The sequence below is a fragment of the Strongylocentrotus purpuratus genome, unplaced genomic scaffold (assembly GCF_000002235.5).
Source record: "Strongylocentrotus purpuratus isolate Spur 01 unplaced genomic scaffold, Spur_5.0 spur5_scaffold_19, whole genome shotgun sequence".
Taxonomy (NCBI): domain Eukaryota; kingdom Metazoa; phylum Echinodermata; class Echinoidea; order Camarodonta; family Strongylocentrotidae; genus Strongylocentrotus; species Strongylocentrotus purpuratus.
In genome coordinates this window covers 290,091-307,381 of record NW_022145604.1, presented here as the reverse complement: position 1 = coordinate 307,381, position 17,291 = coordinate 290,091, and the positions used below count along the sequence as shown (strand labels likewise).

The 17,291-nt window shown below is 39.9% G+C and overlaps 2 protein-coding genes across 2 annotated transcripts in view; one reads left to right on the top strand and one right to left on the bottom strand.

The window, feature by feature from the left end:
- Nucleotides 1-310: 310 nt before the first annotated feature.
- On the bottom strand, nt 311-3,419 carry LOC115925895 (very-long-chain 3-oxoacyl-CoA reductase-like). Its single transcript, XM_030989942.1, has 4 exons — nt 3,309-3,419; nt 2,129-2,268; nt 924-1,016; nt 311-483 (listed from the first exon to the last, which is right to left on the bottom strand). Exons 1-4 carry the CDS (start codon nt 3,346-3,348, stop codon nt 322-324), a joined length of 435 nt encoding a protein of 144 aa, XP_030845802.1. The 5' UTR covers nt 3,349-3,419; the 3' UTR covers nt 311-321.
- A 2,113-nt stretch (nt 3,420-5,532) lies between these two features.
- The window catches only part of LOC593167 (rho GTPase-activating protein 21), a 91,499-nt gene continuing 79,740 nt past the window's right edge, over nt 5,533-17,291 (top strand). The window contains exon 1 of the mRNA XM_030989981.1: nt 5,533-5,728. The gene's annotated coding sequence lies outside the window, so the exon portion shown is untranslated. The remainder of the gene's footprint in view (nt 5,729-17,291) is intronic.

The following is a 17,291-nucleotide window of genomic DNA, read 5'->3' as shown; positions in this document are numbered from 1 at the left end:
ATCTCATATTTAAAACATTGATAACTTTCATATAATTCGTCCGATTTATTTCAAACTGTTGCCATATTTGTTCTCTTATTGCTTTTCTTAATAAAGTTTTACTTTCAAAAGTCAAAAAAAGTCTTCTTCTTCTCCTTCTTCTTCTTCTTCTTCTTCTTCTTCTTCTTCTTCTTCTTCTTCTTCTTCTTCTTCTTCTTTAGGAATTACGGATCGATGACTGGATGTAACCTTGGCTATGTTCGTATTGTTACCGATTGTTTACATTATATCATACAGCAGAAAACCACAAATAAGGCAATAATGGCTATACACTGGCACACTTCAATTTAGAAAGCAATGTTTACCGCGAGTATGCTCCAAGTACGATGTTGCCGCTTTCGTTGCCATGGCAGTTGTTAGTGTATTGACTTGCATGGCATCATTGATCGCTGAGGGCGTCAGCTCAGACAATCGTCCGTACGATATTGCTCCTTCACAGTTAACCTGAAATTGAGGATTAATATTGTAGGTGCAATTGAGAGAGAGAGAGAGAGAGAGAGAGAGAGAGAGAGAGAAAAAGAGAGAGAGAGAGAGAGAGAGAGAGAGAGTAGGAAGAGAGGATGTGTGGCAAGTGGAAGAGGAAGATTTGGATTCAAGAGAGTGATATCCACAAATTATCTCTTTAAAAAAAATCTTTCTTTCATAATATAAGTATTTAGACTGACATTACTATACACTAATATACTTATATATATTTATGGGTGTAAGTGTATATATTTTATACTTCACTTCATGACAATCCACTTTACTTGCAGAATGGTTACTTTCACGCTATAGTCTCGATCGCATCCCATAATAATCTCGACTCATTCGTATTGCCCATGTTATTGGTTCAAATGGCTAACTCTATCGATGAAATCTAAGTACCAAACATGTAAACTTACCAATACGTGCAATGGTCCTAACTGGCCAGAAATCCTAGAAAATATATTCTCAAAATCAGATTCTTGATTTAGATCACACCGGACTGCCAAGACCTGGATCAAAATGGGGGAAAATCTTTATTTGTTCATCAATATAATTGGCCTTAATACGTTGTAAACAACATTGCCGTATATACTGATTGCGATATAGACTTATGCATCCGGGAAGCGGGGCAGCGCATATTTTTTTTACACAACTGTTTAGCAATTTTGGCGAAAAAATTCCAAGAAGTGCTCTGGTGAAAGAGTCTAAGTCGTCAGCAAGCACGTACACTCAGGGAAGGGAAAATGATAGAAAGGGGAAAACAAGGATAGTGGAGAGGATATGGAGAAGGAAAAACAAGAGAAATACATAAGGAAAGAGAAGAGGATAAGTCAAAGGAAGAACATAGAAATACATAATTGAAGAGCTATAGAGGATCATAAATCTAGACTAAGGAAAAACAGGGAAATTAATATAAAGAAGGAGAAAGGGAATCTATCAGATTAAAACAAAGAAATAGATGACGAAGGAGAAAAGGATAGATTGAAGGAGAAACAAAGAAATACATAAAACAAAAGAGAAGAGGTTAGAATAAAGTAGAACAAAAGAAATACATAATGAAGGAGAACTGGGGGATATAGATTGAAGGAAAAACAAAGAAATATATAACTAAAGAGAAAAGGGATAAAAGAAGGAAAAAAAGAAATATATGACAAAAGAGAAGAGGATAGATTGAAGGAGAACACAGAAATACATAATGAAAGAGAAGAGGAATGTACGTCCATACGTACATGTATGTACACATGCATGTATACAGCTCCAGCAATCCAACAAAACTGCTAAGGGTAATGCTAGACTCTGTCTCTAGCCGTTTGCACAGTATATTTGACTGAAGTGGCTAAACAGTTGTGTAAACAAAATATGCGCATCCGGGAAAATGGTTTACAGTTCCACAATATTTACTATAAATATAGCCCCTCTTGATAAGGTGTAAACATTTTTATTCCTGTATGCTTTCGCCATATTTTAATTGTTTTAATATTATTTTGGGGTATATAATTATTTCCAAGTTAGATCATTTCTGAGAACTAAACCATAAAGAACTCCTTCATTTGTTATGATTTTTTTTCTCTCGACATGCTGAATATTGATTTTAAATCCCGTAGTATTCTCTATAACATACCTGTTTTGAAATAAGTCCTTTACTGATACAGTCTCTGGCAATGTCATCAAGCTTCGATTGATTCTTTCCTACTAAAGCAAGGGAACATCCAAGAGATGCAAAGTGAACGGCCACCTCTTTACCTAGTCTGCCCTCTACGCCTGAAACGAGAGAAAGGGAAAAGATTTTCAAAAACGAAACATGACAAAAGGGAACACTTTTGCAACTCCCCAATTTTATTTACCCCTCTTTTTCACATCTCCGAACCTTTTCAAGATGGGTTGTCAGTTTTAGAGGCATTGAAAATGCATCCTAACTAATCCTGTTTTCTCCTTCCCCCTGTACTTAAGCACCTAACTAACTTTGCAACATTGCTTTAAATAAAACTACAACAATTATTATTGTCGTTATATACTGTATTATTAAGAGTTATAAATATCGGTCTCCACAATTTTGCATTTTATGCATGATCTCCCTTTTTTCATATTCGGTCTGCCTGTCTGTCTGTTCTTATATATGTATTTCGGTTCTCCCCCCCCCCCCCCCATCCGCATCCTTCCCTTCCCTTCTCTCTCTCTCTCTCTCTCTCTCTCTCTCCCTCTCTTCCTTTTGATTTGAGAGGGATAAGGGTAATTCCTCCCCGTAATGGTACAGGTGTATGTCTACACTGGCATTGTTCTTTATAAACATGTCGTCAGCGTGTCGATGATGATTTTTTTTTTGTATTTGTTTGATTTATTTGTTAAAGTGTAAATTTAATTTGTTTTAAATGTTTTAAATGTTTTAAAGAAAGAAAAAAAAGAACCACCTCATGCTCAGTCCCTATCCACAACAGGCTCTGCTTTCACGCCCCAGCCACTAAACACACACAAATATATTTCAAAGGAAAAACAAAATGGGATATGTATTTCATTTTACATTTCTTTTTTATTAAGACTGTGTCGATGATAATGGTCGATGATAACGACTTGCAATGTAACATGTTCTATTTATTTTCATAATATCAGGAATGCTCGGGAAAAGCGAATTATTTAGAATTTGAGACTTACTAGTAGTCACCAAGCAGGTACAACAAAGTGAAAATAATTTTCATTGGGCGTTGCTCTAGCCATGTCAAACTAGAAACAATAAATTTCACAAACTGATGACATAAGAGTTCAATAATACCTAAGTCTGAAACTAATGAATCAAAATGTCTTACCTATGATGGCGGCGGTTTTCCCTTGCAATTTAAAATCCATGTTCCTTCAGAATAAAAGAGTTACCATAATAATGCAGTCGAAACCTGTATAGACCTATATACCAGTAGTTGGTAATAATGTATCGGTATTTTATCTGCCTGCATTCTTTCACTATGTAGAAAAAAGATTCTACCAGCATTTTTTATAAAAATTCCCTTCGCCAATATCAGGGCGATTATTTATTTATTTTTTTATTTTTTGGCGGGGGGGGGGGGGGGGTAGAAGACAATTATTGACTAAAACCAATTTTGAGAACGAACCGGAAGCAATTGCAATAATACTAAAAGGCTTTCGTTGATTAGTTTGTTTCTGCATTCAAATTTGTGTCCGTTTTTTAAAATTTTATTTGATAAATCATTAGGAACGCTTGATAAACAGGTGGCCACTTGCAAGGAGAAGACACGTAAAGAACAGACGTCCTCGCAACTTCATGCGTGCAGGAAGAGCCAAAATGTTTAAATAATTATAAAGCAAGAGTCCGCGATACAAATGTCAACGTTTCGGGGGGGGGGGGGGGGGGGATATGGCTGCCGATATGTTTTCTTTCTCTTGATACATCAGAGTCATGATTAGACTAACGAGAGATGGGGACCCCGGGATGGGGACAGGGAAAGCAGTTCGGATTAAGAGAGAGAGAGAGAGAGAGAGAGAGAGAGAACATGAAATTGAAACTGAAATCAAAATTGTATTAATTTAAAGTCCACTTGGCAGCCCGACGGCTGATTTATATGAAATGTACAACGTAAAAGCATAAATTAAAATGGAATAGGGTACATCTTCATAATTATCATATAACCTTATTATGATACTTGAGTGAACATGATGGAGAAAGGCAGATAGGAGAGAGAGAGAGAGAGAGAGAGAGAGAGAGAGAGAGAGAGAGAGAGAGAGAGAGGAAGAGGAAACGTGACAGCAAGATGTTGTAGGGAGATACTTTAGAATGACATTGTCTATTATAAGAAATAATATTAATAAATTAATGAAACTTCTTAACAAGACAGAGAGAGAGAGAGCGAGGGATACAAAGAGAGGGGAAAATAGAGAAAGAGAGAGAGAGAGAGAAAGAAAGAGAGAGGAGAGAAAGAGAGAGAAAGAGAGAGAGAGAGAGAGAGAGAAAGAGAGAGGAGAGAGAGAGAGAGAGAATGGGGAGAGAGAGAGAGAGAGAGAGAGAGAGAGAGAGAAGACTTCATGATTACGTCCCCTTTAATCATAGCTTGGAAATGTTACGATAAGAATACAGAAACACTAATTGTTTAATATTATCATTAGTTGTGACGGCTGGGATGAGGGAATATCGTGGTCTGGGAGGGAGCAGAAATCTTCTGAGGGAACTGTGAGGATTTTATCTGTGCTCAAATCAAATATTTGGCGTGAATTCAACGACATTCAAAGAAGACGGTCGGAATCGGTTTATTTCAATCAGGACTAAAATAGATTATTTTTTATTACAGTCACGTAGAAATTGACGTCATATGTTGCAAAAGAGAGATTCCAATCGGTTAGGAATGTGGATTCCCTTTTTTACAAAATAAATTTGACTTGCGGAAATGTTTGAAAAGTGCGGATCAAAATAATGCCGGACGCCTATGAAAAAGATTATTATTACATGTGTTTGAGGTTTAAATCAGTTTGATAGTGGACATATAAGAAAGCATTTTGACTGGCCAGTTGCTTTTTTTTCTGTTTGTGTGGTGTTTCTTGGTTTCTTTGTTTGTTTATTTGTCTGTTTTGCTGTTAATTTTTGCCGGCCTACATTTTCACAAGCCTGACTCCCGGACCACTCCTCTCAATTTTATTTGTTTCCTAAAATATTTCATTTTGAGTGACGTTGGAATAATAATAGTTTTGCTTAAGGATTCACTTCTAGAATTTACACAGGTGATGAAAAGATGACTTCGAAATGCACATGAGCCCAAAATGAAACACTGTGTCTATTTACAGAAGAGGAGACCCCCCCCCCCCCCCAACCCATTCCACTCCCCTCTCAGAGTCATCGAAAAGGTTTGAGTTCGTTGCTCAGAGTTTGTTGTCCTGCTTTTTGTTTACACCGTAGAGGGCGCACTCATTACGAAGATCTGAAACAAAATACAGACAGAAGGTGTGTATTTCGTATACCCACGATGACAATTGTCCTCCTAATCGCTGTTGGTAGTACGTGAAATAGTACGATAATAGAGTCATTTTTGTTTAGTGTGGAAATCAATGGATCCACCAGTTTAACTCCGAGTCTCTCGTTGATGCCTGGATAAAATTGACTGATAAATGCAACGTTATGCAGGTTCCATGCCTTCCTTTCTTATATTATGTGATATACTATGACTGATAAGCTACCGTAGTACATGCCTTGGGAAATAACGCGCCTCTACGTCTAGTTTTTTAGGTAAGCTATAGAGAGAGTAGGCCATGCGAGTGTAGTGCCAGTGGTATGATGAGTGAATGAGGGGGATGATCATCGCTAGACATCACTCATCAGTGATCTGCGCGCTGCACATGCATGCACTGCAGTAGACCGAAAGCTTCAGTCTCTATACCGTCGGTTGTTCCACTGAGACTACGTCTGGCTCCACTAGACCTCCGGTTATAGAGACAGAACGACTGCCTATGCCAGCCTGTGTTGAACTTATTCCGCTAGATTTTAGCCGCTAGGCCCCTCCCACAAACTTGCCACTGCCGTATTGTTATGCCCCCAAAATCCCCCAAAATGTCATTTTACCTCGTCCATATCCAATTTTAAATTAGGCCTAGGCTATAATACATCGGTTCCACTTACTAATTTGATGTAAATAATCCGTTTAATGGTCCCTTTTAAGGAAATTATGGGTCAAAATCGACATCCATGTTGAAAATCTTGCAAGCCGTGTTAAACTGGTAGCATATATTGGCACCAAGATTAACGGCGATATGAATATTCATTATTCCCTACGTCACAGACGTGCGGCGTGCGTACTCTGTTATATACACATGTATTCAGTACATGAGTACGTTCGTAAGCATTAGGTCATGTACATTGGTCAGGAATGAAGAGAATCATTATAAAGGACGAATTACTTCGTGAAGCCAAGTACAAGCAGGGAATTGAAAATAGCAAACGTTCCTCGGAGCGGCTATACACTCCCTAATCTAGCTAGTTTTGTAATGATAGTTTATTTAGGATAATGGACATTTAGTAGGCCTATTGTTTAGTTGTTAAATAACATCACTCAGTGTGATTTGATTCGAGATATATCTCATTAATAAAACAGTATAAAGGCTGTATGAGTCTCGAACGAACCATATCGCCACTAATCTTGGTGCCAACACCGTTAATCTATGCTCCAAATTTAGTAATACATTTTGTGTGCCCTATAATGACCCGGGGTTGGATTATTTAGGAGAACAGAAGATTGATATTGTTAAGTTGTTTCATAACATCACTCAGTTTGATTTGATTCGAGATATATCTCATTAATAAAACAGTATAAAGGCTGTATGAGTCTCGGACGAACCATCGCCACTAATCTTGGTGCCAACACCGTTAATCTATGCTCCAAATTTAGTAATACATTTTGTGTGCCCTATAATGACCCGGGGTTGGATTATTTAGGAGAACAGAAGATTGATATTGTTAAGTTGTTTCATAACATCTCTCAGTTTGATTTGATTCGAGATATATCTCATTAATAAAACAGTATAAAGGCTGTATGAGTCTCGGACGAACCATCGCCACTAATCTTGGTGCCAACACCGTTAATCTATGCTCCAAATTTAGTAATACATTTTGTGTGCCCTATAATGACCCGGGGTTGGATTATTTAGGAGAACAGAAGATTGATATTGTTAAGTTGTTTCATAACATCTCTCAGTTTGATTTGATTCGAGATATATTTCATTAATAAAACAGTATAAAGGCTCTATGAGTCTCCAAGAACGATCGCCACTAATCTTGGTGCCAACACCGTTAAACTATGCTCCAAATTTAGTACTACCTTTTTTGTGCCCTATATGCTAAAGACCCATGCAAGGTTGGATTCTTTAGGAGAATGGAAGATTGATATTGTTGTTTCATAACATCATTCAGTTTGATTTGATTCGAGATATATCTCATTAATAAAACAGTATAAAGGCTGTATGAGTCTCACACGAACGATCGCCACTAATCTTGGTGCCAACACCGTTAATCTATGCTCCAAATTTAGTAATACATTTTGTGTGCCCTATGAAAGACCCGGGGTTGAATTATCTGGGAGAACGGAAGATTGATATTGTTAAGTTGTTCCATTAAATCATTCAGTTTCATTTGATTCGAGATATATCTCATTAATAAAACAGGATAAAGGCTGTATGAGTCTCGAACGAACCATCGCCACTAATCTTGGTGCCAACACCGTTAATCTATGCTCCAAATTTAGTAATACATTTTGTGTGCCATATAATGACCCGGGGTTGGATTATTTAGGAGAACAGAAGATTGATATTGTTAAGTTGTTTCATAACATCTCTCAGTTTGATTTGATTCGAGATATATTTCATTAATAAAACAGTATAAAGGCTCTATGAGTCTCCAAGAACTATCGCCACTAATCTTGGTGCCAACACCGTTAAACTATGCTCCAAATTTAGTAATACATGTTGTGTGCCCTATAATGACCCGGGGTTGGATTATTTAGGAGAATGGAAGATTGATATTGTTAAGATGTTTCATAACATCACTCAGTTTGATTTGATTCGAGATCTATCTCATTAATAAAACAGTATAAAGGCTGTATGAGTCTCACACGAACGATCGCCATGCACTAATCTTGGTGCCAACACCGTTAAACTATGCTCCAAATTTAGTACTACCTTTTTTGTGCCCTATATGCTAAATACCCATGCAGGGTTGGATTCTTTAGGAGAATGGAAGATTGATATTGTTGTTTCATAACATCATTCAGTTTGATTTGATTCGAGATATATTTCATTAATAAAACAGTATAAAGGCTCTATGAGTCTCCAAGAACGATCGCCACTAATCTTGGTGCCAACACCGTTAACTATGCTCCAAATTTAGTACTACCTTTTTTGTGCCCTATATGCTAAAGACCCATGCAGGGTTGGATTCTTTAGGAGAATGGAAGATTGATATTGTTGTTTCATAACATCATTCAGTTTGATTTGATTCGAGATATATCTCATTAATAAAACAGTATAAAGGCTCTATGAGTCTCACACGAACGATCGCCACTAATCTTGGTGCCAACACCGTTAATCTGCTCCAAATTTAGTAATACATTTTGTGTGCCCTATAATGACCCGGGGTTGGATTATTTAGGAGAACAGAAGATGGATATTGTTAAGTTGTTTCATAACATCTCTCAGTTTGATTTGATTCGAGATATATTTCATTAATAAAACAGTATAAAGGCTCTATGAGTCTCCAAGAACGATCGCCACTAATCTTAGTGCCAACACCGTTAAACTATGCTCCAAATTTAGTAATACATGTTGTGTGCCCTATAAAGACCCTGGGTTGGATTATTTAGGAGAATGGAAGATTGATATTGTTAAGATGTTTCATAACATCACTCAGTTTGATTTGATTCGAGATCTATCTCATTAATAAAACAGTATAAAGGCTGTATGAGTCTCACACGAACGATCGCCACTAATCTTGGTGCCAACACCGTTAATCTATGCTCCAAATTTAGTAATACATTTTGTGTGCCCTATGAAAGACCCGGGGTTGAATTATCTGGGAGAACGGAAGATTCCTATATTGTTAAGTTGCTCTATAACACAGGCGCGGTTCCAGGGGGGCAGCGCCCCCCCCCCCCCCCCGCAAAAATAAAGAGAGAGATAGAGAGAGAGAGAGAGAGAGAGAGAGAGAGAGAGAAAAGGAAAAGAAGGACAGGGAAAGAGGAGAGAAGGGAAAGAAAGAAGAGGAAGAAGACAAGAAAAGGGGGAAGAAGGAGATTGGGGGGGGGGACCGAAATGGCCTTGCCTTCCAGGCTGTTGCCTCCCCGCCCCCCCCCCCCCCCCCATCAAAAAAAAATATGAGCGAAGGAAGGAAAGGGAAGGGAAGAAAGGAAAAGAGGAGATAAAGGGAAGGGAAATAAAAGAGGAAGAAGAAAAGAAAAGAAGGAGGATATCAGTTTTCCTGCCAATAAGTTATGGTTCGGGGGGGGGGGGGAGGCTATTTCTAATTCCATAAAGGTGACTTACAAATGTTGCTAAAATGACATCATTTTCCGAGATTGTTCCTCACTTTTTATTAAATTATACTTTTTTATGCGTTTGTTGGAAAATGACATATTCCGAAATTTACAGTCAGGCAAGAAAAATATGCTTATTGAGATGCCTACATGTCGGGGCCGCGGAACGGTCGGGATCGGGAGCCTCGAGCTCCCTCGCCCTCCCCCTCTTTTTTGAAAAAAGTATATCAAAGAGAGCAAGAAATAAAGAATAGTGAACTGCCAGTGTCACAGAAAAAAATGAGGTATCAAAATATGCTCATCTGACCGTGATTAAATGCCTAAACCCCCCGAACTTTCGGGGTCTCTACCCTCTGGATTCCACCTAGGGCCCAAAGGTCGGCCCTTAAATGCTCATCTGACGGTAATTTAATGCCTAAAACCCCTGTAATTTTTGGGGCTTCGCCCCCTTTACCCCAAGCCAAATAGTGTCCTGCAAATGTCACAAAATAATAAGGTATCAAACATTGCTAACCTGACCGTAATAAAACGTCTAAAACCCCTGAGCCTCCGGGGCTCTGCCCCTGAACCAAACCAAGGGCCCTAAGGCGGGCCCCTGAATGCTTATCTGACGGTAATTAAACACCTAAAACCCCTGAGCTTCCGAGGGCTCTGCCCCTAGACCCAACCAAGGGCCTTAAGGCGGGCCCCTTGATACTCATTTAATTTAATGCCTAAAACCCTTGAGCTTCCGGGGGCCTCGCCCCCTGAACTCCACGACAATTGCTGATCTGCCAGTGTCACAATAAGTCCCCCCCCCCCCCCAAAAAAAAAGAGAGGAGAAAAGGGAAGAGGTCATAGGAAGAAAAAGGAGCAGACAAAGAACAATTTTGAAATTCAGACAAGGATTAAGAGTCCAGAACGGTACACAAATCGTCTTCTTTCTTTAATGATTTAATGAAACGTCAAAGCTTCCGCGCTTCGCGTATGAGGGAGGGGAAACTCGCCCCTCCCTGCATCCCCCCCCCCCCAGGGAACGTGCTTTGTAAGTGATTCGCACGCATCGCGTGCTCCGACCCCCCTAAAATAAAATCCTAGCTACGCGCTTGCCTGACCGTAATTAAACGCCTAAAACCCTGAGCTTCCGGGGGCTCCGCCCCCTGGACCCCACGCAATTAATGACCCTGCCAGTGTCACAAATAAGGTATAAAAATATGCTCATTTGACCGTAATTTAATGCCTTAAACCTCTGAGCCTCCGGGGGCTTAAGGTGTGCCTCTGAATGCTTATCTGACCGTTATAAAATGACTCAAATCCCTGAGTTTCATGGGGCTCAGCAAGTAAGTTTTGAAAAAGAACAAAAACGAGTAATCCAATAATTGTATCGGCAATTGTGGTATTGCGAATGTCATCAAATATGTTTTTTCCTTTTAACACAATAATTGTTTTGCAACTCAATTTAGGCCTGACTAAATATATACTTTTTCGTGAGGCCACAGACAAGTTATTTTATCATATAAATGATTAACATTTGAAGTTTTCCTACACTAGTGCCTGGCCGCAGTGGCGGATCCAGGGGGCCCGGGCGCCCTCCCCTGGGGAAAAAAGAAGGAAACAAAAAGAAGGGAAACAAAAAAGAAGGGAAAAAAGGGAAAAAAAAAAAAGGGAAAAAAAGAAGGAAAAAAAAAAGGAAAAAAAAAAGGAGGACAAAAAAAGAAAGAGAAAGAGAAAAGGAAAAGAAGGAAAAGAGGAGAGAAAGGGAAAGAAAGAAGAGGAAGAAGAAAAGAAAAGGGGGAAGAAGTGATCGGGGGGGCGAAAGAGCCTCGCCTCCCCCTCTCCCCCCCCCCAATCAAAAAAATAAGAGAGAAGGAAGGAAATAGAAAGAAGGGGGTATCAGTTGCAATTTTTCCGCCAACAAGTTGTGGATCGGGGCGGGGATGGGGCAAAATGCCCTTGCCTCCCCTGCCCCGCTAAAAAAAAAGAGAGAAAGAAGGAAAAGGAAAAAAGGAGAGCTAAAAGGGACCGAAAAAAGCTGAAAAGAAGGGGAAATAGATCATTTGCAGTTAATCCCGCCAACAACATGTGGAGAAGGGTGGGGGCCGAAATGACCTTACCTCCCCCTCGCCCCCCCCCCCCATCAAATCTTACAGAAAGAGAAGGAAGGGAATGGAAAGTGAGAGAGGAGAGAAAGGGAAAAAAAAAAAAGAGAAATAAGAAAGGTAAGGGAGATCAGTTGCGATTTTTCCGCCAACAAAGAGTAGATCGGGGGGGGGGGGGGGGGAACTGGCGTATTGATCGAGGAGGGGGCTCGGGGGAAATAAAATTTAAACGTTGTTTATTTCTAATTCCATAACGGTGGTTTACAAATAATGCTGAAATGACATAATTTTCCGAGATTTGTCCTCATTCTTTAGTAAATTATACTTTTGTATGCGTTTGTAAATTAACAGCCAGGCAAGAAATATGCTTCTTGAGATGCCTACATGTCAGGGCCCGCTGAACGGCGGGGATCGGGAGCCTCCAGCTCCCCCCCCCCCCCCCCAATTTTTTTTTTGGAAAAGCATTTTAAAGAGAAATAGAAAGAAAGAAAGAGAGCAAGAAAGAAAAAATAGTTAACTACCAGTGTCACAACAAAATAAGGTATCAAAAAATTGCTCATCTGACCGTAATTAGACGCCTAAAACCCCTGAGCTTCCGGGGGCTCTGTCCCCGGGACCCAACCAAGGGCCCTTGGGCAGGCCCCTTGATACTCATCTGACCACAATTTAGTGCCTAAAACCCCTGAGCTTCCGGGGGCTCTGTCCCCGGGACCCAACCAAGGGCACTTGGGCAGGCCCCTTGCCTACTCATCTGACCAAAATTTAGTGCCTAAAACCCTTGATCTTCTGGGGGCTCCGCCCGCTGGACCTCACGCCAATCAGTGTCCTGCCAGTGTCACAAATAAAGTATAAAAATATTTTCATCTGACCGTAATCAAATGCCTAAACCCCCGAGCTTCCGGGGGCTCTGCCCCCTAGACCCTGCTGGATGCTAATCTGACGGCAATGTAATGCCTAAAACCCCTGAGCTTCTTGGGGCTCCGCTCGCTGGACCTCACGCAAATCAGTGTCCACCCAGTTTCACAAATAAGGTATAAAAATTATGTTCATCTGACCGTAATCAAATGCCTGAAACCCCTGAGATTCAGGGGTTTCCGCACCCTCGACCCCACCAGGGGCCCTGAGGCGGGCCCCTGAATACTTATCTGACAGTAATTTGCCTTCAACCCATGAGTTTCCGGGGGCGGACAAGGTATCAAAATCGTCTTGTTTCTCTAATAATTGAATTAAATGTCAAAGCTTCCGCGCTTGGCGCAGGAGGTGTGGATTAAGAGTCGGGAACGGTACAACAAATCGTCTTCTTTCTCTAAAGATTTAATGAAACGTAAAAGCTTCCGCGCTTCGCGCGCGCGGATAGGAGGGGGGGGAACTGAATTCAGACGAGGATTAAGAGTCGAAAACGGTACAACGAATCGTCTTCTTTCTCTAATGATTTAATGAAATGTACAAGCTTCCGCGCTTCGCGCGGGAGGGGGGGGGACTGAAAACAAACGAGGATTAAGAGTCGAAAACTGTAATCAGAAGAGCAGGCGCGTACGGAGGGGGGGGGGGGATTTGAACCTCCCCCTGTTCGGTTTTTTGTTATGTGTGTATCTTGGAGCAACCCCCCCTCTTTTTAATTATTTTTTTTAATTATGCCAATGGCTGTCCTAAAAAAGGTGACCTCAACATCCCCCCCCCCTACGGAACAAAATGTCAAATTTTCAAATTTCGAGACCCAAAAAAAAGTGTCCTCTTACCCCCCCCCCCCCCCCCCCCCCCCCCCGCTTCCTCTTTTTTGTTCCCTTTTAGCTCTCCTCTTTCCCTTCCCCTTTTTCCCCTGTAATCAGAAGAGCAGGCGCGTACGGAGGGGGGGGGGGGATTTGAACCTCCCCCTGTTCGGTTTTTTGTTATGTGTGTATCTTGGAGCAACCCCCCCCCCCCTCTTTTTAATTATTTTTTTTAATTATGCCAATGGCTGTCCTAAAAAAGGTGACCTCAACATCCCCCCCCCCCTACGGAACAAAATGTCAAATTTTCAAATTTCGAGACCCAAAAAAAAGTGTCCTCTTACCCCCCCCCCCCCCCGCTTCCTCTTTTTTGTTCCCTTTTAGCTCTCCTCTTTCCCTTCCCCTTTTTCCCCTTCTTTTTTGGCGGTGGGGGAGGGGGGGGGGGAAGAGGCAAAGGCCTTTTGCCCCCCCCCCCGGATCCACAACTTGTTGGCGGAAAAAATAGTAACTGATATTCCCCTTCTTTTCTTATCTTCTTCCTCTTTTTTTTTCCTTTCCGTTATCTCCTCTTTTCCTTTTTGCTTTCCCTTTCCTTCTTCTCTCTTTTTGTTTTGCTGGGAGGGGGAAGTGGAAGCAACATCATGGGAGGCAAGGCCCATTTCGGCCCCCCTCCCCCTGATCTCTTTCTTCCCCTCCCCCTTTTTCTTTTCTTTTTCCTCTTCTTTCTTTTCCTTTCTCTCCTCTTTCCCTTTCACATCTTTTTCTTCTCTCTCTTTCTCTCTCTCTCTCTCTCTCTCTCTCTCTTTCTCTCTTTATTTTCTTCTCTGTAGAGACTTTTACACCATTATTAAGAGACATAATGCGAAATCAAATCAAACTGAGTGATGTTATCAAACAACTTCTCAATATCAATCTTCCATTCTCTTAAATGATCCTGGGAAGCCTCGGTCTTTATAGACACACAAAATGTATAACCAAATTTGGAGCATAGTTTAATGGTGTTGGCACAAAGTTTAGTGGCGATGGTTCGTTTGAGAGTTGTACAGCGTTTATACTGTTTTATTAATGAGAAAGATCTCGAATCAAATCAAACTGAGTGATGTTATGGAACAACTTTACAATATCAATCATCCGTTCTCCTACACAATCCAGCCCCGGGTCTTTATAGGGCATACAAAATGTATTACTAAATTTGGAGCATGGTTTAACGGTGTTGGCACCAAGATTAGTGGCGATCGTTCGTGTGAGACTCATAGAGCCTTTATACTGTTTTATTAATGAGATATATCTCGAATCAAATCAAACTGAATGATGTTATGAAACAACAATATCAATCTTCCATTCTCCTAAAGAATCCAACCCTGCATGGGTCTTTAGCATATAGGGCACAAAAAAGGTAGTACTAAATTTGGAGCATAGTTTAACGGTGTTGGCACCAAGATTAGTGGCGATTGTTCTTGGAGACTCATAGAGCCTTTATACTGTTTTATTAATGAAATATATCTCGAATCAAATCAAACTGAGAGATGTTATGAAACAACTTAACAATATCCATCTTCTGTTCTCCTAAATAATCCAACCCCGGGTCATTATAGGGCACACAAAATGTATTACTAAATTTGGAGCATAGATTAACGGTGTTGGCACCAAGATTAGTGGCGATCGTTCGTGTGAGACTCATAGAGCCTTTATACTGTTTTATTAATGAGATATATCTCGAATCAAATCAAACTGAATGATGTTATGAAACAACAATATCAATCTTCCATTCTCCTAAAGAATCCAACCCTGCATGGGTCTTTAGCATATAGGGCACAAAAAAGGTAGTACTAAATTTGGAGCATAGTTTAACGGTGTTGGCACCAAGATTAGTGGCGATCGTTCTTGGAGACTCATAGAGCCTTTATACTGTTTTATTAATGAAATATATCTCGAATCAAATCAAACTGAGAGATGTTATGAAACAACTTAACAATATCCATCTTCTGTTCTCCTAAATAATCCAACCCCGGGTCATTATAGGGCACACAAAATGTATTACTAAATTTGGAGCATAGATTAACGGTGTTGGCACCAAGATTAGTGGCGATCGTTCGTGTGAGACTCATAGAGCCTTTATACTGTTTTATTAATGAGATATATCTCGAATCAAATCAAACTGAATGATGTTATGAAACAACAATATCAATCTTCCATTCTCCTAAATAATCCAACCCCGGGTCATTATAGGGCACACAAAATGTATTACTAAATTTGGAGCATAGTTTAACGGTGTTGGCACCAAGATTAGTGGCGATCGTTCTTGGAGACTCATAGAGCCTTTATACTGTTTTATTAATGAGATATATCTCGAATCAAATCAAACTGAATGATGTTATGAAACAACAATATCAATCTTCCATTCTCCTAAATAATCCAACCCCGGGTCATTATAGGGCACACAAAATGTATTACTAAATTTGGAGCATAGTTTAACGGTGTTGGCACCAAGATTAGTGGCGATCGTTCTTGGAGACTCATAGAGCCTTTATACTGTTTTATTAATGAGATATATCTCGAATCAAATCAAACTGAATGATGTTATGAAACAACAATATCAATCTTCCATTCTCCTAAAGAATCCAACCCTGCATGGGTCTTTAGCATATAGGGCACAAAAAAGGTAGTACTAAATTTGGAGCATAGTTTAACGGTGTTGGCACCAAGATTAGTGGCGATCGTTCTTGGAGACTCATAGAGCCTTTATACTGTTTTATTAATGAAATATATCTCGAATCAAATCAAACTGAGAGATGTTATGAAACAACTTAACAATATCCATCTTCTGTTCTCCTAAATAATCCAACCCCGGGTCATTATAGGGCACACAAAATGTATTACTAAATTTGGAGCATAGATTAACGGTGTTGGCACCAAGATTAGTGGCGATCGTTCGTGTGAGACTCATAGAGCCTTTATACTGTTTTATTAATGAGATATATCTCGAATCAAATCAAACTGAATGATGTTATGAAACAACAATATCAATCTTCCATTCTCCTAAAGAATCCAACCCTGCATGGGTCTTTAGCATATAGGGCACAAAAAAGGTAGTACTAAATTTGGAGCATAGTTTAACGGTGTTGGCACCAAGATTAGTGGCGATCGTTCTTGGAGACTCATAGAGCCTTTATACTGTTTTATTAATGAAATATATCTCGAATCAAATCAAACTGAGAGATGTTATGAAACAACTTAACAATATCAATCTTCTGTTCTCCTAAATAATCCAACCCCGGGTCATTATAGGGCACACAAAATGTATTACTAAATTTGGAGCATAGATTAACGGTGTTGGCACCAAGATTAGTGGCGATGGTTCGTCCGAGACTCATACAGCCTTTATACTGTTTTATTAATGAGATATATCTCGAATCAAATCAAACTGAGTGATGTTATGAAACAACTTAACAATATCAATCTTCTGTTCTCCTAATAATCCAACCCCGGGTCATTATAGGGCACACAAAATGTATTACTAAATTTGGAGCATAGATTAACGGTGTTGGCACCAAGATTAGTGGCGATCGTTCGTGTGAGACTCATAGAGCCTTTATACTGTTTTATTAATGAGATATATCTCGAATCAAATCAAACTGAATGATGTTATGAAACAACAATATCAATCTTCCATTCTCCTAAATAATCCAACCCCGGGTCATTATAGGGCACACAAAATGTATTACTAAATTTGGAGCATAGTTTAACGGTGTTGGCACCAAGATTAGTGGCGATCGTTCTTGGAGACTCATAGAGCCTTTATACTGTTTTATTAATGAGATATATCTCGAATCAAATCAAACTGAATGATGTTATGAAACAACAATATCAATCTTCCATTCTCCTAAAGAATCCAACCCTGCATGGGTCTTTAGCATATAGGGCACAAAAAAGGTAGTACTAAATTTGGAGCATAGTTTAACGGTGTTGGCACCAAGATTAGTGGC

Bases quoted from the DNA above. Each gene is read 5' to 3' on its own strand.
- LOC115925895 (XM_030989942.1), bottom strand. From the start codon at position 3,348: ATGGATTTTAAATTGCAAGGGAAAACCGCCGCCATCATAG. The intron at 2,269-3,308 runs GTAAGACATTTT...CTCTCGTTTCAG, and splicing joins GAAAACCGCCGCCATCATAG to GCGTAGAGGGCAGACTAGGT. The intron at 1,017-2,128 runs GTATGTTATAGA...ATTTTGATCCAG, and splicing joins AAGGACTTATTTCAAAACAG to GTCTTGGCAGTCCGGTGTGA.